This window comes from Python bivittatus, unplaced genomic scaffold, assembly GCF_059951505.1.
Source record: "Python bivittatus isolate LINGU-HERP-01145 unplaced genomic scaffold, Pbiv_v1 ctg000570_np1212, whole genome shotgun sequence".
In the NCBI taxonomy this organism is placed as follows: Eukaryota; Metazoa; Chordata; class Lepidosauria; order Squamata; family Pythonidae; genus Python; species Python bivittatus.
In genome coordinates this window covers 5,982,503-6,005,007 of record NW_028277097.1, presented here as the reverse complement: position 1 = coordinate 6,005,007, position 22,505 = coordinate 5,982,503, and the positions used below count along the sequence as shown (strand labels likewise).

The 22,505-nt window shown below is 41.0% G+C and overlaps 1 protein-coding gene across 3 annotated transcripts; it reads left to right on the top strand.

Moving 5' to 3' along the window:
• Positions 1-1,490: 1,490 nt before the first annotated feature.
• ZBTB35 (zinc finger and BTB domain containing 35) lies at positions 1,491-20,894 on the top strand. Of its 3 annotated transcripts, none has more exons than XM_007430455.4 (7): positions 1,491-1,744; positions 4,263-4,401; positions 6,691-6,792; positions 12,262-12,406; positions 14,774-15,462; positions 17,455-17,585; positions 19,099-20,894. In XM_007430455.4, the coding sequence occupies exons 2-7, from the start codon at positions 4,278-4,280 to the stop codon at positions 19,753-19,755; spliced, it is 1,848 nt and encodes a 615-aa protein (XP_007430517.1). In that variant the 5' UTR covers positions 1,491-1,744; positions 4,263-4,277; the 3' UTR covers positions 19,756-20,894. The 3 variants fall into 3 exon arrangements, with proteins under 3 accessions (XP_007430517.1, XP_088009029.1, XP_007430518.1); XM_088152903.1 differs by lacking the exon at positions 1,491-1,744 and adding an exon at positions 2,107-2,248; XM_007430456.4 differs by lacking the exon at positions 1,491-1,744 and adding an exon at positions 11,218-11,321 and having other exon boundaries at positions 4,386-4,401.
• Positions 20,895-22,505: the final 1,611 nt, after the last annotated feature.

Genomic DNA, 22,505 nt, shown 5'->3' with positions numbered 1-22,505 from the left:
CCCAAATCATTTAAACACGTGTGGAACAGTACAGGACCTAAAACGGAGTCCTGCAATATACCATCCACCACTTCCTTCAGTTTGACCTGGAGCCACTGACATCAACAAACCGGCTATGATCTTTCAACTAGTTCTGCAATCTAATGGTAGCATACTCGAATCCACATCTTGCCATTTTCTCTATTAAAATCTCATGGGAGACTTTGTTGAAAGTTTTGATGAAGTCAAGTATGCTGTGCCTATTGCCTTCCCATGGGTCAACAGAACTGGTCACTCTACCAAATAAGGAGTTCAGGTTGTATGGCATGATTTATTCTTGATTACCTTGATGTACAAATGCTCACAAACAACCAGTTCTAGAGTCTTGCCCAAAATTGATATTAAGTCTGTAATTCCCAGGTCCTTGCTTTTTCCCTTTTTGAAGACAGGAATGTTTGCTCTCCTCCAGTCCTGACACTAAACCTCCATTTCTCAAATATCTAGAAAGGGATTTCAAGGTAACATCTACAGGTTCCTTCTAGACTCTCAGATATGACTGAACGGGTCCTGGTGTCTTATGCTTGTTCATGTAGCCAAGTGCTCCCTAACAATCTCTTTATTTGGGTTTGCCACTGTCAATTGGTCTGCATCGGTCCATTTGAACACATCTTTTTAGGAAGACCAAAGCAAAGTAGGAGGAGCTGTCCCCATCACCATACCATCTATAATACTCTTCCTTTTAAAACGCTGAACGTGGGATGTGCAACTTTTTGGCCTGGCTTGTTTTATTTAAAAAGAAATATTTTAATGAGATTTGATCGGTTGTTAAACATGCATATAAATAAATTATATCAAACATCTACCTAATGCCAAAATAAAAAGACAAGAAAGGAGCAATAATTATCACAAAATTAAACTTTATTATTTATGTATTTATTTATTTATTAATGTGTTGGCCACATTAATAAAGCAGAGCTTTGTTTTTTGCTGTTAGAAACAAAATATTTTCATAATAAATTAGACAACAGTTTAATGTACAGTTCATACAAGCTAAAGACTTTCTTAATATCATCTCCTGGCGATTCATGGGCACAAGACATTACTTTCTGCCAGTTTTTTTTTTTAATTTCCCAGGTTAGCCTATAATCCAGAGATTTCCTAGTGGTCTCCTGTCCGTGGGCTAGCTGATCTGATCATTTGAAATGTTGCGGTCTGCCAAGATAGGTGCTGCCATCTGCTGTACGGAGGTCTTTTATACATACAGAACGTAATATCGCTTTCCTTTTCCTTCCTGATGTTCAATAGCATCCACCCAGTCTTATTTCAATGCATATTTGCGTAAAACAAGCTTGCAGAACCTTGGCAGCCACTGTGCGTGCATTAGTATTATTTAACATGCGCTCACGAGCGAATATACAGGCTGCCAAATACGACATCGGGCGCTTTCTCTCATCAGCAGAAGTCAACGAACGCCTAAATCGGGGAGGCCACCAAAACACAATTCGCCTCCTCCCAGAATGCATCGCGCGGCTGAGAGGCCAACTCAAAGTTAGTCTCTCCCAGCATGCACTTGACCCCACCAGTTTCCCGAGAGCGCCCTGACAGGTAAAGGAGGTCACTGAGTTCGCCATTTCCGGTGCGCAATGCAGGACGGGAATGCGAGTAGCGCTATTGGCCGGTGCTTGCCCCGCTTTTCGCCGAGATAGGCGGGCAGGAAGGAAAAGCGGCGGCCGAGGCGGCTTGGCGGGGCAAGAGATTTTTCCCGGTGAGTGTTATGCGGAACGGTCCGACTTTGTCGGGGTCGGCGCTCTCTCCCGGACGAGGCGGGCGTCGAAAAGGGATCGATTTAATGCGCGATTTGATGACGTAATAACGGCTCTGGAGACGGAGCCACCGCTGGAGTTGCGCTGGTCCATGTGCCGGCTCCTGTGGCCTCTTTCCCTTCGCTCCGGCCCGCTCTAACCTCTCCCGCGCTGCCCTTTATTCTCTTTAAGAGACCCTTTCACTCCTCGGCGCCCCCCAGCGGTTAGGCCTTCCGTTTAGCCCGCTCTGAGCGCTCATTGGCTCCGTTCTCTTCCTTTCTGGGATCCGATTGGTTACTGTCGAGATGATTGACGGGGAGCCCCAATAGGGTCATCCGCAGTGTGGATCCCCAAAGGCAGCCCTCCCCGCCGGGCCGCGGCTTACGCCGTCCCCAGCCGGCATCGCCGCGATGGCTGGCGCCGGGAATTGCCGGCTAACATACGTGGAATGCTGTAGTTACGGCCAGGTGTGTGTCTGGGGTCAGCAGGCCGCTGAGGTCTCAGCTGCAGCCCCCTGTGGTCCGCAGGAGAGGAGGAGGACAACAGCCAAGTGCTCTTCTCTGGAGTCCCAAAGCTACCGGCGTCAGAGCAAAGCCCCACGCTCGTTAGATTTGTGACACGGAGGCCTTATGGGCACAAAGAGAGAGGGGTACCATAGCTGCTTGCAAGACCCCTAGAAGGCAGGAAAGAGAGGTGGGAAGGTCTCGCACTTGGCTGCCTTCCGGCACTTGTTGCAGCTGACAGCCCTACAGACACAGATGGAAAAATAAGAGAAAAATATTGTACTCTAATGTTTTATGCCCTTCCCGTTTATTGCAGTATTTGGGTGCTGCTAAGGCATAGCATAAAGCAAAGGTGGGCAATATTTTGGCATGGGGCCTGGCTGTCTGAAGGACCACCTTTCTCCGATTGTTTCTGCCCATCCAGTGTGATTCAGCAGTGTGGGTGCACTCTGGTCCCATCGATTAAACAAGGTCATCTTGTGGGACCCAGAAAGCCTGCCTTCTCTGTCATAGTGCTTGGCCTCTGGAAGGAGATTCCCCCCTGAAATCCATGTGGTTCCCACCCTGTTGGTGTTCTGTAAGGCCCTGAAGACCTGGTTCTCCCAGGCTTTGGAAAAGCCCCCCTTAAAAAGGGGGGGGGCCTTTCCAACAGACAAAACAATTTATTATGTCTGCTGAATGGCCTGGTGCATTGTTTTTCCAATCAGCCAGGCTTTTTATCTCCCTATGCTGTTTTTCTTTTTTATTTGTAAGCCACCCAGAGTTGTCAAAGGGTCAGGTGACCTCTAAATTTTGAAATTAAAATAAATAAATAAAAATATTTGGGTATTTGGGGTGGAGGGCCACAAAAACACTGGGTGAGAATCAGTTTGGGATGGCTTCTTTATACTGTGGTACCTCTATTTTAGAGCATCCACTGTCGTTTTCATCAGCTCAGAAAATATACCATTGGTTTTCAGCAACCATATCCAGAGGCTCTGAGGGCTGCAAAAAGGGTCTTGGATATCACCTGAATATCACCCCTTGGAGCTACCAGTTACCCACCCTTAGCATAAAGGAACTGTTAACAGCCACTGTTTTGATCAGTGTTTGGGTGGAAAATTACCTGGGAACTTTACAGACACTGTTTTGAATTTTATGTTAGAGAATGATGGTGATATAAATGTAGTAAATACACGCACGCAGTTGCATGCATGGCCACTGAGCAACAATTTTTGCACCATCACTTCAGGAGGGGGAGCAAAGGGGCTAACTTTACTTTTTATTACTGTTCATCTATATAACTTGTAATCAGTTTTTATTCAGTTTTTTCTGAGCCACTCTAGTGACATGACCCATAAATGCCTAGTTTGACCCTTCTTTCTTTTCCTCTGCTCCCTTTTTCCTGTTGAAGGCAACACAAGATATTTAATCGGTGGGCTTGCTTTAGTTTTCTCTACCTAATTAGTTGTAGTTAAAGACAGGAGATGGCAACCTACCCCATTCTGTTGCATGTCAGCTGAAATGGAGATGCTATGAGAGGTTTGCTTCAGATTCCTAAACTACCACCATCCTGAAATCTTTTCCCTTCCAATAGCTAACTACTTTATTTCATTAAAGCATTTTTATCCTTTTGTGCTTTTTCAACCCAACATTTCAGAATTTCAGTCACTATATGTGAAAGACAGTCCTTCCTCCTAGATTTGACATCCAAAAGACATTATTAATTGAGGTCAAACTGGGTTTCAAAATGGCTGGCTTTCTCTTCCCCCTTATATATCCATGTTGTGAGATTCCTGTTGTCTCCAGCTGCTTCTGAGCTGCATTTCTGAACTGGGAATTTTTATCTGAACATGGCTTTAGAAGAGGGAAACTATTATTTACCAAAGATGCTGGGTTTAATATAATGCCTTCCACTTTTACTATTATTAATAGGATGTGTTTCCTATTTGGATTTTTCATCTCTGGCAAATATTCATGTCTGCCCTTTTTTTCCTAGACAAATCTATTAGCCATGGAAGCTGAAGAGACGATGGATTGCATTCAGGAATTTCCAGAACATTATAAAGTAATTTTGGACAGATTAAATGAACAGCGGGAACAGGATCAATTTACAGACATCACTTTGATTGTAGATGGTATGTAATGATGCAGACAGGGTCAATTATGCACTGTTCAGCCAGGGCCCACTCCATAGAAAAGTTAATCTGAAGTATCTGGTTATAAATTAATTAAAATTGAAATTACTTAAGGAACAATTCTTTCTCATCTGTAAAGCTGGCTGAGGAGCTGTTGGAATCAGTGGAATTTCTTCTCCATGAGAAGAGAGAGAGCTGCTTCTAAAATTCTTGGAAGGCAGCAACTCTTTTTCTTACCGTGGCTTCCTTGCCAGCCTTGTTAGTTTTTCTTCTTGCTCTTACTGTCCTCAAAACCTGCATAGTGTATTTCTTCCCACTGCAAGCAGTAGAACAGGGAGCTCTCTTACCTCCTCTGCTCAGATCAAGCCAACAGGCTTTAAAAATTGGCAGTAGTGCCGCTCCAAATCTTGTATCACCCTGCTCTCAAAAATACCTTTAAGATCGCTCTGTAACAATGATGTAGGAGGAGCCTGGCTCATTTAAAGTTTTAAAGTCAATTATATATACCTACCTAGGAGGTATATATAACGGTGGAGTTTGGGAGGATCAAAGGGCATATACATAGAAGCAGGGTTCACAAATCTTGTAAGAGACAAGACTTGTGCTACAGACTGTTAACTCCTTAAAACAAGTTCCATATAGTATAGGAGAAGCTGAAGCAAAATATAAACATAGAGTTGGAACTTAGGATTCCTCAGCAAATCATCTGATAGCTTACAGTGGGGCAAAAAAGTATTTAGTCAGCCACCAATTGTGCAAGTTCTCCCGCTTAAAAAGATGAGAGAGGCCTGTAATTTTCATCATAGGTATACCTCAACTATGAGAGACAAAATGGGGGAAAAAATCCAGAAAATCACATTGTCTGATTTTTAAAGAATTTATTTGCAAATCATGGTGGAAAATAAGTATTTGGTCAATATCAAAAGTTCATCTCAATACTTTGTTATATATCCTTTGTTGGCAATGACAGAGGTCAAACGTTTTCTGTAAGTCTTCACAAGGTTTTCACACACTGTTGCTGGTATTTTGGCCCATTCCTCCATGCAGATCTCCTCTAAAGCAGTGATGTTTTGGGGCTGTCGCTGGGCAACATGGACTTTCAACTCCCTCCAAAGGTTTTCCATGGGGTTGAGATCTGGATGCAACTCAACATTCTCTCTCCTCCAAACACGAGTTGAGTTTAGACCAAAACGTTCTACTTTGGTTTCATCTGACCATATGACATTCTCCCAATCCTCTTCTGGATCATCCAAATGCTCTCTAGCAAACTTCAGACAGGCCCGGACATGTACTGGCTTAAGCAGGGGGACACGTCTGGCACTGCAGGATTTGAGTCCCTGGCGGCGTAGTGTGTTACTGATGGCAGCCTTTGTTACTTTGGTCCCAGCTCTCTGCAGGTCATTCACTAGGTCCCCCCATGTGGTTCTGGGATTTTTGCTCACCATTCTCATGAACATTTTGACCCCACAGGGTGAGATCTTGCATGGAGCCCCAGATCGAGGGAGATTATCAGTGGTCTTGTATGTCTTCCATTTTCTAATTATTGCTCCCACAGTTGATTTCTTCACACCAAGCTGCTTGCCTATTGCAGATTCAGTCTTCCCAGCCTGGTGCAGGTCTACAATTTTGTTTCTGGTGTCCTTCAACAGCTCTTTGGTCTTGGCCATAGTGGAGTTTGGAGTGTGACTGTTTGAGGTTGTGGACAGGTGTCTTTTATACTGATAACAAGGTCAAACAGGTGCCATTACTACAGGTAACGAGTGGAGGACAGAGGAGCCTCTTGAAGAAGTAGTTACAGGTCTGTGAGAGCCAGACATCTTGCTTGTTTGTAGGTGACCAAATACTTATTTTCCACCATGATTTGCAAATAAATTCTTTAAAAATCAGACAATGTGATTTTCTGGATTTTTCCCCCTCATTTTGTCTCTCATAGTTGAGGTATACCTATGATGAAAATTACAGGCCTCTCTCATCTTTTTAAGTGGGAGAACTTGCACAATTGGTGGCTGGCTAAATACTTTTTTGCCCCACTGTATATTTGCACTATCTTCTATTACATAGTCAAAAGAACAGCAAAACTTGTTAAGTATTTGTAAGCATAAGGAAGAGACTCTTGTCTAAGAGGTTTTTTGGCAACTGCAATTGACTTGATCAACAATAGACATTACAGTAAATTATTCCTTGTGTTATCAATTAACATAAATTTTATATTACATATTTTTTTCTTACATCCAGTAAAATCCAACACGGGGTTTCATATAGTGTGGTGGTGTTGTTTTTCATTTCCAGGTCATCATTTTAAAGCTCATAAAGCTGTTCTTGCTGCCTGCAGTCAGTTTTTCTACAAATTCTTCCAAGACTTCACTCAGGAGCCTCTAGTAGAAATTGAAGGTAATTTATGGATTCAATTATATACAGAAGTACTAGGGGATGAAAGGGCTCATGATACTTCAAAGACCGTGCACTCTGGTGGACATAATATCATACCAGGATTGCAAGGAAAAAAGAGTGGACTGTGGTTTAGCTCTAGGCAACTTTTCCTTATACTAGTTCTTACTCCTGGATTGTGCAGTAAAGTTTAATTAATCTTGGAAGTTAACCAAATATGTAAGGCTATTCAGACCTTTCACTTCCCCTGCAAGGCAAGAGTCTTGTCTCTTATCACACATTGCTCCAAACCCAATATTCTCCAGTTTGGAAGTGCAAGGCAGAGAGCAGTGATAAATCCAGTTGTTGCATTGGGTTGTCAAGAAACTTAGAGGACTCCAAGGCCCAGAAGAGATGGCTTGCTCTCTAACTGCAGACTGAAAAGGAATACAAGGATTTATAATTCAGCCTGGTTTTGCTGCTGTTGCATTTTTCTTTGTATCATCCAGCCTTGCAGTTTGAGTGCCTTTTTCTTTTACTGTATCTTCACTGGCTGCATTTTTAAAAAACTCTTGCTTGGTTGACTCTAATTGGACATTGTTTTTGTTTGTTAAGATATTTCTATTTTGATGCTGTTTTATATTTTCTGTGAGACTGTTATTAATTGTTATAAACTATCCCTGTGATTCAAATCCATTTTCTAGATAAAATCAATTTGTGATCCAAAGAATTATTCTGGCTGGTGAAATAGAATTTGCCACCTTATAGTTCTGTCTCAGTCCAGTGAAGCATTACTTCTTCTCGGAGAATGTTTTTAATTTGGAGAAAAGATAGTTACCTTTTCTCCAAATTAAGTGATTATCCTGGAGTAAAAATACCTTGCCAGAAGTCTGTCATCCCTTCCTTCCCAGTCTTTCATGGCTGTTGTGAAAGAACCTTCAGTTTCACTAATTTCTAAAGGCCAAGTCTTAGAATTTGCATTAAATACCGCACCACCACTATAGTAGGTCTGGGTTCCTGCATTTTCATCTTGGTCCTATGGCAATACATAAAGTGAGCAAGCAAGCAAGCCTTTAGTAACATATTAGTAAGTTTGAGTTTTAAATGTTTTATGTAATATTTATCCATTTATTTGTTAGCTGTTTTATCTAATGCCTAACTGTAGAGTTCTTGGGGTTCTCTGAGTTGGTTATTTTCTTGCAGATTACCCAGCTAGGTAACATTTTCAGTGCTGGAAGGGAGTGGGGTTTGCTCTCTGTTTATATATAGTAGTTTACCCTGTCAGTGTTGGAGGGGGTGTTGTTTTTTTCTTGGTTGTTCCTAGATTAGGCTGTTGTTTACTGTTGATTGTTTGAATTGGTAGTTCCTTGATTGTTTACTGCTTGATTGTTTGTCTGGTGTTAATCCTGGTGTTAATCCCTGTTTATCTGGGTGTTGAGTGCTGGTGAGCAGGTGTTCTGGTCTTTTTGTTTCCTTTTTATTGTCTCTTCTGAATGGTGTGTAAATGTTTATCTCTATGTGCCTGTTAATGGCTGACTTGTCTGAATACCAAGCTTCCAAGAATTTCCTCCTGTTTTTAGATTTAGCTTGGTCTAAGATGCTGACAGTTTCCCAGCTGAAACTATGGTTGAGTCTGTCCATGTGTTGTGAGATTAAAGCGTTTTTGTCATGTCTTCTGATTGCTAGTTGGAGTTCATGGATGCGCTCTGCAAGCCTTCTGCCTGTCTGTCATACACAGTGGTTGTTACAGTCCTTACACTGTATGTTGTAGATGATTCCTGTTTTTTCTCCTTGGGCTACTGGGTCTTTTGGTTTACTTAAGATGTTTTGGAGGGGTTTAGTTGGTTTGTGTGCTACAATGATGCCGTGTGGTTATAGTAGTTTGTTGGTTGTTTCTAAGACGTTTCTGATGTATGGCAATGTTATCCTTTTCATAGTTGTGCTGTAGTGGGTTGAGTGGTCAGGCACTTTTTGATAAAGTTGCATGGATATCCATTTTGTTGGAAGATGTTGTATAGGTGGTCTGTTTCCTTTTTCTGCTATTCTGGGTTGCTGCAGTGCTGTGTAAGAACATTATTCAGACTAGCACGAACACACTACCAACTCAGACAAACAATCAAGCAGTAAACAACAGCCTAATCTAGGAACTACCAAGAAAAAACAGAGCAAACCCTACTCCTTTCTAGCACTGAAGATGTTACCTAGTCGGCTAATGAAACGTCTGCAAGAAAACAATCAAGCTCAGAGAACCCCAAGGACTTTATAGTTCAACCCTGAGCTACATATATTCTATTAATGCCAAACTTTTAGATTATATCTAAGATTAGATATCTAGATAAGATTATATCTGTACTTTGATATTTTGGTCTTTTGGCTCTAAATGAAAATTACAGGTAGTCCTTGGTTAACGACAACTCATTCAGTGGCCATTCGAATTATGACAGCGCTGAAGGAGTGGTGGTTACGACTGGTCCTCAAAGTTTTGGCCGTCCCAGCACCACCGCTAGGGGTGATCATGTGATCGTGATTTTCAACCTTCCGTGCCGGCTTCCCACAAGCAAAGTAAATGGGGAAACTGGTAGGGAAGATTGCAAGTTGCTCGGGTAAGTCTCCCCCACCCGTGCACCTTCCCCCAGCCCCTCTGCACTCGTGCCGCACCTCGCCAGCCACATGCACACCATCACACACCCTCCCTGAGCCTTGCTGCACTTGTGCTATGCTTCGCCCACCCGCCCTCATGCAGCCTCCCTGAACCTCACTGCACTTGTGCCGCACCTTCCTAGCCACTTGCACACTGTCTCCCACCTGGCAGTAGCCACTCCAAGCCCCACTGTGCACCTCTCCTGCCACCTGTCCCCTCATGCACCTTCCCTGGGCATCGCTGCCCTTGCACTGTGCCTTCACGGTCACTCACACACTCTCACGCACCCTCTCCCACCTGGCAGCAGCCACCCCACGCCCCACTGCACTCACACCATGCCTCCCCAGCCACTTGCACACTCTCTCCTACCAGGCAACAGCCACCCCAGGCCCTGCAGCACTCATATTGTGCCTCTCCTGCCACTTGCTCACCCTCGCGCACCCTTTCCCACCTGGTAGCAGCCACTGCAGGCCCTGCCATGCTTGGCCATGCCTCCCCAGCCACCTGTGCACCCCTTGCTCCTTCTCCCACCCAGCAGCAGCTACTCACCTGCTTGCAGGCTGCTTGCAAACCCCCTGGGACTTGCAACTTCCTGCCAGCTTTCCCACTGACTTTGGTTGTTGGAAGCTGGCAGGTAGTTGCGAGGAGATGCTTGTTTAACAACCCACAATTCTCACATAGGGATGGCAGTGGGGACTGCAGGGATTGCTGTCACTGTGGTCACATGACATCATCCTTTATGACTACATCACTTAGTGGCGGAAATTCCAGTCCCAGTTGCCTTCATAACTCGAGGACTACCTGTATTATTATATATAACTACTTCTGTGTTTCTAGGCTGAGAAATAAGAGGTTTTGTAGCTGAGAGAAAGCAATAGTGATAGCTATTTTTCTGCCTTCCCCACCATGTTTCCTAATAATTGACATGCTTTATTCAATAGCAATGGTTTACAAAGAACAGCCTGTTGCAGATCTTCAACTTTGCAGTGAAGTAGGGATTCATCAGAACTCTGATTAGAACAGTCTATAATATAGAAATCTACAAAGGCCTCTTAGAATTCGAGGCCTTTATCTTCATTATTGCTTATACAACACAGTAATATTTAAAAGAGAAGAAATGGACTCTATTTTGCAATCAAAATATAAGATGAAATTATGAAACTTTCAAATAATGGGATGTAATAGTTCCATTCTGGTTTACATTGGTGAAATTCTACCTTGAGTATTGTGTCCCTATCTGGTTAGCACTCTAAGAACAGTCCAGACAAATTGGGATAGATTCATAGAGGAGCAGTGAAGATAATCAGAGAACTGGGAACTTGTCCTATGAAGTCAGACTGAATAAGCTTACCATATTTGGTCTTGAGTACAGAAGCTGAAGGAGGGGTGTTACCTTTCAAATATTGGAAGGGATGTCCTACTGAAGAAAGCCAAGGCTTATTTTCCTTCATTCCAGAATGCAGGACATGGAATATTGTGTTTAAATTACAAGGAGGCAGATTCCAATTGATGGCTAGGGCAGCTTTTTTAATAGTAAGAACACTTTTCACAATTAACCAGAAAGGTGGTAGGCTACTTGGAGTAGAGATGTTCAGGCACAGGCTGGATAATTGACTGTTGTGGGGATTTGTCTTCAAATTTTTGTATTCCTCGTTAGATGCATTCTGGAGTGGGTCTAAATGGTCCTTTTCAGATCTGTAATTGTACAAAGTTGCCTTCATTTATTGTCTTGCAAAATTTAGATTTCTGTTTTCATTCCATTGTGGACTATTAGATCACTAGCTATTTTTGAAAACCCTGATTTGTAGTTCAAGAGGAAGAAAGAAGGCCCTGGTCCAATGGTGGAACAGTAACCAGTTTCTAGTACATCGGTACCCGCTACTTGTTGGGATTCTTACAGATGCCATATAATGTAAATATTTGATCCAGCAACAATTCTTATATTCTTGAGCAAGAATACATAGTCACAATTTTATCAAAATTAATCTTAACATAACTGTTAGTTCCTGCCTAAGAATTCTTAATAGATTTAAGCAAACTAATTCTATAGATCAATTATATTATTATTGCTGTTGTTGTCATCTTCAAATCAGTCTTAACTCCTGGTAACTTCATGGACATGCGGTTTTCTAGATAACATTTTTGAAAGTGTTTTACTCTTGCCTTCTTCCCACGGTTGAGAGAGAGTGACTGGCCCAAAGTCACCCATTTGGCTCCTGTGCCTAAGGCAAGATTAGAACTCAGGCCTCCCTGTTCCTAGTTCAGGGCCTTAACCATTAGATCAAACTGGCTCTCATTTATTATTATCAACCCAAATCAATCCACTGCAGGATGAGGGCCTTTTCACTGAAGGTTATGGGTCATAATCTATTACACCGGTCCAGTACAAGTTGATGGATTGCTTTTAACCTCTCTGAGGCGAGAGAGAGAGTAACTGGCCAAGGTCACCCAACTGGCTTCCATGCCTAGGTCCTTGGTCTCCCTGTTCCTCATGTAGCACCTTTACCACTATATGACACCGGTTCTCAGACAGATTACATACTGAATATTTATATAAAAGTAGACCCCCAAAATAACTGAAGTCAGCCCATCCTTGCTTTGGATATCAATATAGAGGTAAATGTTCTCATTCTGTTCTGATGCTACAAATCTATAATGAATTTTTTTTCCTATTTAGAGATTTTATACCTTTTAATTTTGAAATATAGGAAATGACCACGGTTGCGGCAAAATGCTGGATCTAATGTTCCTGGAAAGCAATTCTTATGAAACAAATATTTAGATTTTTCCAGCAACAAATCTGTGCAAAATGTATGAGCTAGTTCTATATTTTGTTTTTTGCCCATAATCAGGTGTAAGTAACATGGCCTTTCGTCATTTAATTGAGTTTACATATACTGCAAAACTAATGGTCCAAGGAGAAGAGGAAGCAAATGATGTCTGGAAAGCAGCTGAGTATCTTCAGATGTTGGAAGCCATTAAAGCACTTGAAATCAGGTGAGTGTGGTCAAATTCCAGTCAGATAATTGTCTTTTTGCTGTCTTCCCAGGAATATTAAGACTTCATTCACTTTTGACATGTTATACAGTGCTGCTGAGGACTTTTTATATATACACCTTGCAGGGGTTAACCTGTGTTTGCTGCTGAAAATGCAACTTGACAGGAAGGGACACCCAGTTCTTGCTCCCAGGAAAATCTGTGAGGTTCATTCATTTGTCTGCATATTCTTTTTCAAGCGCATGTTTCCGCTCTGAAATATGTGGACCTGAAAAACTACAATGTATAATTGGGCCGTAATAAAAGCAAAATCCAGATTCTTGAATAGCTTGAAGGCACGTAGGCTGTGTAATAAACTAGACTTTATGATGCTGTAAGTTGAAACAATGTGCATTAAGATTCTAGAATCTAGTGTTATATGCAATAAGCTGAGATGAGGAACTAGTGGCACTCATGATATTGTTGGCCTTCATTTTCCATAGTCTCTGATAGTTGGCCATGGTGACTGAGATTGAGGACAACTGAAGTCCAACAATATCTGGATGGCAGGAGGATTCTACCTCTGTGATAGTGGATAAGCTTCTGTGTGCAGTTTTAATGTTTGTAGAATAAAATTCTGTTGAAAGCCAAGCACTACTATTTAATGTTTTGCAGAATGCAGAAGAGACATGGTCTCCCTTCAGAGAGCTTGCAGTCTAAATGAGCTGGGCAGAACGTATTTGATCAGAGAGGACCAGGCTTTATAAAGAAATAGCTGGGGTATGTTGTTCTGGGGATCGAATCTGAATTCGAACTTGCACCTTGCAACCCAGTGAGATGGGAGAAAAGCATAATCAGAGCTAAATAAGTTCAGAAGAGAGCTGCATTTTTTTAAAGAGCTTTCAGAAAACTGTAGTCTATGGATTAGATTGAAAAAAAAAAAGGGAGACCATTCTCTGTATGGAGAAGCCACAAGGGGAAAAAAGCATAAAATCATGACTGAAGCAAAGACAGATGCACTTAGATACAGTGGAGAGAAAGAGAGAGAGATTAGAAATAACAGTTGATAAGAATCAGCAGATAAACAGATGTAGACAATTCTGGCAGAATTTGCAAGGCTGATATTTTTGCAAAAGTGATATAAAAATAAAGGATTGGAATATAGAGATTGTTTTAACAGATTTATGCTGGTATGAACACCACCAGTGTTAAATATAGCATTTCTGCCAGTGCCTGTTAAGGCCGGGTGGCATTCAGGGAACGGGGTGGCTTGTAGGTGTGCTATCAACTATTGGGGGCAGCCCTACCTTGGCCCTAGAATCATCCTCTTCCCCCATAAGAATCTTCAGGCAGGGAAAACAGCCATAGAATGTTTGATCAAAGATTGTGAAGAGAAAATCTGTAGTGGATGAGGAGTATCAGCCACTAGCATGGGCACTGCGTGGGAGGATGGGAGCAAGGGCTGAGCAGAAATATCCCCAAGTATTTGGGTCACCACAACCCATGGCTGATGGAAGAGTAACTTGTATTACTGAACTGTCAAGGAGTGTCTAGACAACCACAAAGTTTCTGTAACTCTCTGTTAGGGGCTGGTGGATACTAATGGGACATCAGGGAATATTATTACACATTAATTGGGAAAGAAGTACAAGCCTTGCCTCCAAAACACCAGACTTACCAAAATAAGCAGAGAAACCTTATGCTTAAACAACAGGGAATGCTGAGCCATTAGTGCTGGAATTTTAGAAAAGAGGAGAGTGCAAGACACAGCCAGTAGAAGAACAAAGATCCTTTCTTCTTAACCAATAAAGCGCAGGAGATTTTAGATCTGATACAGCAATATTATTACAGAGCCTTCTTATGGAAGGTATTGAGAGGCTATTCAGCAGGAGTGTTTGTGATTCCGATTGTCCACCTCTTCACAGATGTGCAAATGAAGAGACAACAGTGTCACATTCTATATCAGGAACCTTACCCAAAATTCTAGGAGTCTGTTCCTAACATGGTATGAATTTTCAGACAAGCTCTTGAAAACTCCTTTCCGTACAATCTAGTATTAGACAAATCATCAAGGAATAGGACTGAAATCTAAGTAAACTTAATGTGTCGGTAGAAGTTGCATATATTGCAGACTGGTGCGGACATCATTTTTCTTCTGATTTAATCATGTTTAAGTATCAGGAATTGCTTAGGAGCAGATTTCATTTTCCCAACTCCTCTCTTTAAGGAGCATACATTCTTGCCACAAGTCTAAGTACAGCAAGTTATTACTTCTTTAGCAATGTTGCAGCACTTAGTTTAATCCTGCTTCCCACTATCAGTAGCCAAGCTTACTTTGACCCTTTTTCATTTTTCACGCCTTACTGTGTCCTTCATGACCTTTTCTAGGAACAAAGAAAATACATCATTGCTTGAATCAAATCAAGTTCAAGATACAAATAAAGCCAAAAAGAGGAAGATAGCAGAGACCTCCAATGTTATTACCGAAACACTGCCCTGTGCAGAATCTGAACCAGTTGAAATTGAAGTGGAGATTGCCGAAGGGGCTATCGATGTGGAGGAAAATAACATTGAATCACTGGAGGAGGTGGCTTCTGCTGAACAGCCAATAAAGTATATACAGACCACAGGTACTTCAGATGACTCTGCTTTAGCTCTTCTGGCAGATATCACCAGCAAGTTCCGCCATGGAGAGAGGAAGAGTGAAATTCAGGAGGAATGTGAGAACCTTTCTGATCCAATGGGCAAACATGTGGAAGGCATTGAGATCATGGAACTTCAGCTGTCGCATGTCAACAATCTTTTCCATTGTGAAAAGTGCAATCGCACATTTAAATTCCTTTACCACTTTAAGGAACATATGAAAACACACTCCACTGAAAGTTACAAGTGTGACCTATGCAACAAAAGATACTTGCGCGAGAGTGCGTTGAAGCAGCACCTTACTTGTTACCACCTTGATGAAGGTGGGGCAAACAAAAAACAAAGACCTGGCAAAAAAATACATGTTTGCCAATACTGTGATAAGCAGTTTGACCACTTTGGACATTTTAAAGAACATCTTCGGAAACATACAGGTATCTGCAATTCCAGTTGTGTGCTAGCTAAATCTCTTTCTATAATTCTGTGCAGAGATACTAAACTCTTAATACCGAATGCATTAAGGCTGTGCAGTGCTTTAGATTCAAAGGCAAAAAGGTGCTTCAGAATGTGTAAGGGTGTCAATGTAGGTAAGTCTTGTTAAACCAAGCATATCTTTTCCCACAATTGTGCACCAATTATAGCTACTCGATCCAGGGAAAAGGCAAGAATAAGCCACAGACAGCCGAGGTTTCAAGTCCAAGGCTTGCAAGAGAAACTGGAAAATGTTTGCTTTTGTTCTTGGTTATCTATTATTTATTTTGCTGTTTGAAGTGGCAGAGTGGTGTTGTTTGCTTACAAAGACAAGCCAGGATATTTGTTACTTCTCGAGCGATTAATATGAGCATATTCTATGCTTTTCGGTAAGCTGTGGTTTTATTAAGAGAGAGATAGGAAAGAGGTTGGGTAGATGTTGAGTTTGGAAGCAAAACTGAATGGAGGGTTGAATTATAACATAAATTCCAGAAGGATTCTCACGGTTGAAGGCTTTAACAGATTGGATGGCAATTGGTGGATTCTTATTTTTTTCTGAGTTTGAAGATACCTGAATAATTAGGTTAAATGTAATAGATGAGTGAAATAGTATTTTATGCTGCTGAGAGAGCTGCTTGTTTCAGCTTTATTTAATGGAGTACTGTAAGATGAAGTAAGGCTTTTCCATCACATCTTTGAGGAACTACTGTTTCAGCTGTATTAACAATAAAAGTAGACTTTACCATAATTTGATACATGTTCTCATGTGGTTTTATTAATATATAAATTTATGAACTGTATTGAATGGAAATGTAGTTCTTCATGTTATATGTTGTACTATACTTGTAAATTTTCTTGATGATTAGTATAGGAGAGTTATTGTGAGTTGGACAGCCATACAAGATAAATGATCAACCTTTGTTATTTTTTCTGTCTGTCTGTTCTAGTTTTGCTTGAGAAAGGGTTTGTCCAAAATGTGTAGAAATAAATACAAATTCTGAAAAGAATACAGTAGCTGTTTTGGTTTCTTTCTTATAAAACCAAAATTAGATTAGGCTATAGTAAGTATAGTCAACATTCAATCATTTATGTGTAGCTCTTGGGGACTGAAGGGATGGGGAAGCTTCATACCTTCATCATGTCCAAATCATCATTGCAGAACAGGAATAGGAATTTCTGGGTTTCTAGATGTTGCTAAAACTTGAACTCCCAGCAACTTTCGTCACTGTGGTCACAATGAAGGCATGCTGGGAGTTGTAAATTAACAACATCAGAGGGCCACGAGTTTTCCACCTTTATTACAAAGACATAAATGTTTTCTGGCTAGGTGATACTAAGTCACCATAATCCAGTAGTCTGTTCTGAGTGTAGGCTGGCAGTGATTTCAGAAACTTCACCACTAAGTCATGATGACAGGGACCACCAGGGGTCGTTTTTCCCCCTCATCTAAAAGTAAGAGTTATCCTACTTTCGTACTGATATGTCAGTGACTTGCCCATTATAGCCTGATACTGGCTTAGGAAACTTTTGCAATGCCTTAGCTTCTCCCCCACTTTCTCCTCCACTTTCATAAACAGATCAGGTGAATCCTGCAAAAGTCTTGTGATGCAGCTTCTGAACTGAATTATGGTTTTACCCCAGTAGTGACATTTGGAAAGGCTTTTGACAGAAGCATCTAAGTAGCTTTACCTCTGAATGGCCATATTGAGCTCGGTGGGGCTTTTCCTATGCAGTTTTGTTTTCTCTCATTTTTCTGACTAAAGTTTTGTAAAATTGGGCCATGAAATACTTTCCATTTTCAGCAATGAACTTATAATTGGAAGTAGTATCTTAATTTTGAATGCAGCAATCTAGGTTGCTAAGCTTACAGATAGAAAGCTGATAGACAACTGACCCTGTATGCTAGTCCTTAAATACATTTCTGAATTTTGTACTGTTTCTATTTACCTTGATAGGTGAAAAACCATTTGAATGTCCAAATTGCCATGAACGTTTTGCTCGGAACAGCACGCTCAAATGTCACCTGACAGCATGCCAGTCTGGTGCTGGTGCTAAAAAGGGACGGAAGAAGCTTTATGAATGCCAGGTTTGTAACAAAGAAAAAAACTGGGTTTGAGTTTTTTATGTCATGCTAGCAAGATTAAGGAGGAATTGGATGGAGGAACAATATGATCCACTGTTTATTCCAATACCTTATTTTAAAACTATTTTTGTATAAGGAAGACATAAAGAATAGATAGGTGAGAGGGAACAGTAGTTCCTTCATTCCTTCCAGATCATCTTCAGGTAGGAAACCATGATAAAAGCTGCTGAACTACCTGAATGGCTGTCAGGTATCCCCTTGATGCTGCTCTCCTTCCAAGAGGTCAGAAGAGGTGGAAGAAATGAAAAAATCCACCACTTTGCCTCTGTTCTAGAGTAGTACAACCTTTGTTGCCTTGAGGGATATGCCGAACTGTGAGTGACACGACAAAACTGGATAGGGCCAAGGCCTGTTTTTTTCACAGGGAGTCAGAAGTTTTGAAATAATAAAATTGATGTTTTAGACACTTGTAAGGCTTAAACTCTGTAAACAGGAAAAATATCTCCCAGTGTTTGTCCTGCCTTCTCATGACTTTTGTATAGCAAGTCTGCAGAATTTTTCTTCAACTTCCTTGCTGTTACTCTGAGTTAACAGACCTCAGAAGCTTGTTAAGTCTCCTTCAGACAAGTTTGATTCTTGGTGATGTCAGGGACGTGTCCCTTTTACCCCAGCAAACGTATTGGTTTGCTTGTTTTTTACATTGCTTATATTTTACTCTACCTAATTCAGTGGATCCCTGGCAGCTCACATGGAACTACCCTATGGAAGTGGTTTGCCGTTGCCTTCTTCTGGGATGATTTTTCAATTTCCCAGTCTAATTTGCAACCCTGGCTTTTCCTTGAGATCTCCCATCTAACAGAACCCAACGATGCTTAGCCTCCGAGCTTGGACAAGGCCAGCCAGATGCTGCCACCTGCTGAGAACAAAAGCTTATTGCCTGCGTTCATATCAGGATAACCATATTCTCTGTTGACAGTGTACCATGAGGCAGGATCTCTTTGAGTGCACTTAAACCATGATCCTGTTTTTTCATGGAAGAATCCACCGTCCAGTTGTGCCAAGCAGGATGATGACTTAGCTCACCAAATAAAAAAAGGCTTGTCCGGTACTAGAAAGAAAGAAAGTCCAAATGGATGCCAGATCAACCTATTTGCAGGTTCCTCCACTATATTGAACCTCCTCTAGACCCTGCGGTTTGGGGTTCAGTGCTTTCCAAAAAATCCTCAAAACCTGAAGTGGTTTGACATGTTTCAGGAGGTGGTCCAGTCCTGAAACAGGCCTGTTTCATTCTTGAACTATTTCCAGTTCATAGAACTTACTTCTGAAAACTGCTGAAATGGCTCATTGGAATGGTATGGTCTGGAGAAGGTTCAGCATGTTTCAAGGGAAACAGAATATGGCAGACTTCTTGAGAAGAGTCTGTTCCTGGATTGATGAATTTGCATATCCCCAGTAATCAGCCGTATACTAAATGTTTAACCAGTTTTCCTAAAATCACTATGCCTTGTTCTTTCAGGTCTGCAACAGTGTATTTAACAGCTGGGATCAATTCAAGGACCATTTGGTAATACACACAGGTGACAAACCCAACCATTGTACCTTATGTGATGTGTGGTTCATGCAAGGCAGTGAACTCCGGAGGCATCTGCAAGAAATACACAACATTTCAGAGCGAATAGTATCTGAGGACATTCTTCCAGTGGACAGTGATCCAGTGGCATCCATGACAATTATAGAGCAGGTGGAACAAGTTCATGTCTTGCCCGTAATTCAGGTCCAGGTGGATCCAGCCCAAGTGACTGTAGAACAGGTGCATCCAGATTTGATACAGAATAATCAAGAAAAACATGAACAAATAGCAGAGCTACAAGAGCAGGTTGAAATAAGCTATTTAGAAGTTGAGCACATTCAGACTGAACAAGGCACTGAAGTACATATGGAAGAGCTGGATGTGGAACATGTGAACCAGTTACAAATGGAAGAAGTTCAGGCTCACCTTATGGAAGAAAATGACCTAGAACAGGTAGAGTCAGGGCCTATGGATCAAGAACTGACTGCAAGCACATCTATTCAGGTGGATGAAGTGGAAGCACATGGAGCAGATCATGAAGAATCTGATGATTTAAAAACTCAGCCAATAGTGGATATGCAAGAGGAAAAGGTGGAGAGCTAAACAATGTTGACTGCATTATCTGTGATTTGGAAAAAAAAAAAGTTATACCAAATTATTTTTGTTAATTTTCTTGTTTGACTTTTGCCCTACCCATGGGACAGCTCTCTTGTATCAGTGCCCTTAGGGAAGTGGACAGGTGGACCAAAGTTAGAATATTTGATTAAACTCCCCTTCTTTATTTCTAGGAAGGAAAAAAACCCTTTTGTGTGTATGTTTTCTTAAATAAAATACCATGGAACAAAGGCTATTCTGGAGATGAACAGCTTTGTGTGAAGTTTAATTGTAGAGTTTTGCTAGATTGTACAATTAGATTATACTGTTTTGTCATTGTGAGAAATTTCTGAAGTAAGTTCTGTTTTCCTTTCAGAATATGAGTTTAGGGTTAAAACGGCAACGTTAATATGGATTACCTATAAATTTAGGTAATCTGCTTAAAAAAAAAAAGATATTTTTTCCTTCTTTCCCATTTAATATTTTGCAGTAGTTGCATTATTTGCCGACGTTCCTAACTTTAAGCACTATTTTCAAGGTCTAGAAGGTTATTGGGATGGAGGTAGAGTGTGCTTAGGTTTTGTGAAAAAAACAAAAAACCTTCGTGCCTTCACACAACGAAGTAATTAAACTTCCACAAAGCTTTTACGATTCTTACAAAGCTAATACAAAAGGCAGTGTACATACTATTGTATAGTGCTTTGTAATCTTGCTTACGATTGTTCGCTATCAGGGTTTTTTTCTGCATTAAAATAAACTTGGATGGGGGAAAACGGATTGAACACTGGCAATTTTTTTTAAGGGCCAATTATAATAGGAAAATGCAGCTGCGTCTGTAACGAGATATGAGTTGGCTAATAGGTTGCACTGGCATCTTATCACCAGATTTTTATTTTTTAGAAAAATGGTACATTTTATATTTAAAGGAAAAAAACATTAAAAATACAAAGTAAATGTGTCTACGCAATGCATCAGGCTACTGTTTTATTATTTAAACTTTATGACCCTTTACTGAAAGATCTTGTGCTTAAAAGGTTTGAAAAAAATCCAAAGCCATAAGTATGAATGTTTTAACTGTGGATTTACAAAAGTAGGAGTGTAAATATTTTAATCAGTATTATTGGACAATAAAACAGTACCTACCATAAGCTTTCCGTCAACGCGGTATTATTTCCTTCAGGGATGGATAGAGTTTTGGGGGAGGGGGGGGTTGCAACTGGGCGGAATTTTTCATCACTGTAAATTCCACAGCTGCTTTTTTTCAAGCTGGCCAGCCTCCAGGTACATGGACTTCACTTTGGCCAGGCCTGAGAATTGTGGAAGGTGGAATCTACACATTTGGAGGGTATCTCGGTTGGGGAATGCTTCTCTTGAAGAAATTGCAGTCAGTCCTGGCTCTTCGACAACTATACCGACTTACTGCATGTGTCTTTCAGCTCATCGGTGCCAACCAAACCTTTGCTATCTGAAGTGATGCCCTCCATCTTTGACTAGGGCTTACGCCTAGAGTCACTTTTATAGTGAGACGGGCGGCATATATAAATTTGAAAAATAAATATAAATAAATAAATAACTGATGGGAGACCCATAGTTCCTAGGCAAGTTAAGTCCTGGAACTCCCATAACCCTTAGGTTTGATGGCACTTTGAAGTTCAACATCTGGAAGACTGTCCCTGCTTTAGAAAAACATACACTACCAGTACAGTGACCATATTTTCTTGGAAAAAATAAAGGACAAACTTGAAAAGGGCAAATCTGAAAGATTCATAAGGATTAAAAAAAATATCTTTGCTTTACAAAGGAAAATTCAAGAGCAAAGCCAAGAAAATAAAGGACAGCTTTCTGAAATAAAGAACTGTCCTTTATAATAAGGGACATATGGTCACTGCAATTACCAGTCTCTGCCTTCATTTATCTCCTCTTTGCCTGGCTCCATGTTTGCAATCAGCCAATGAAACATAAGATCCCAACTGTGGTCTTTGCCTTTTCTTAAGCATGACGGAAAGGCGCTCACTTCTCATATATTTAATGATTTGGTTTTCACTAGATTACAAGTTGCCTTGTGCACTTCATTCTAGTTGGAAAAATAGGAATCTCTGAAATAAATGTTTGGCTCAGATCTGAGCTCTTCAGATATAAAGCTGGTGCAGTTTCTGCCAACTCCCCCTTCATTTAGGAGCCAGTGTGGTGTGGTGAAGGTACTGGCCTAGAAACCAGGAGACTGAGTTCTAGGCCTCCCTTAAGCATGAAGTCAGATGGGTGACTTTGGGCCAGTCACTCTTTCTTAGCCCAGCTCACCTCACAAAGTTGTGGGGAAATCAGGAGGCAAGAGTATTAGGTGTGTTAGCTGTCTTGAGTTGACCAAATATATACAGTATCTTAAAAAAAAAAAAAGGGATAAAAATCTCCTCCTCCTCCTCCATGATTCTCACAGAAGTGTGCAACTTATAGAATTAGATGGTGGTGAGTCAGTGGCTGCAGAGAACAAGAGAGGCATGAAAGATCCATTCCATGTAAATTCAGTCCCGTTTGCAGAAAGCTACTTGGTTCTCACATCATGCTAAGCTGCATATTGCTTAATGAAGGTTTGTTGAATAAACCACACTTAGCTTGATTCACACAGCATGCTAAGCTATAAACCATGATTTTCAAATCAAAATGTTTTTTAATATATTCGCCTGAGAAAGACATCATTTGTTATGTACTTTAGCATATCCACAATTATTTTGTTCCTTTGTTGGCTTGGAAACAATGCAAAC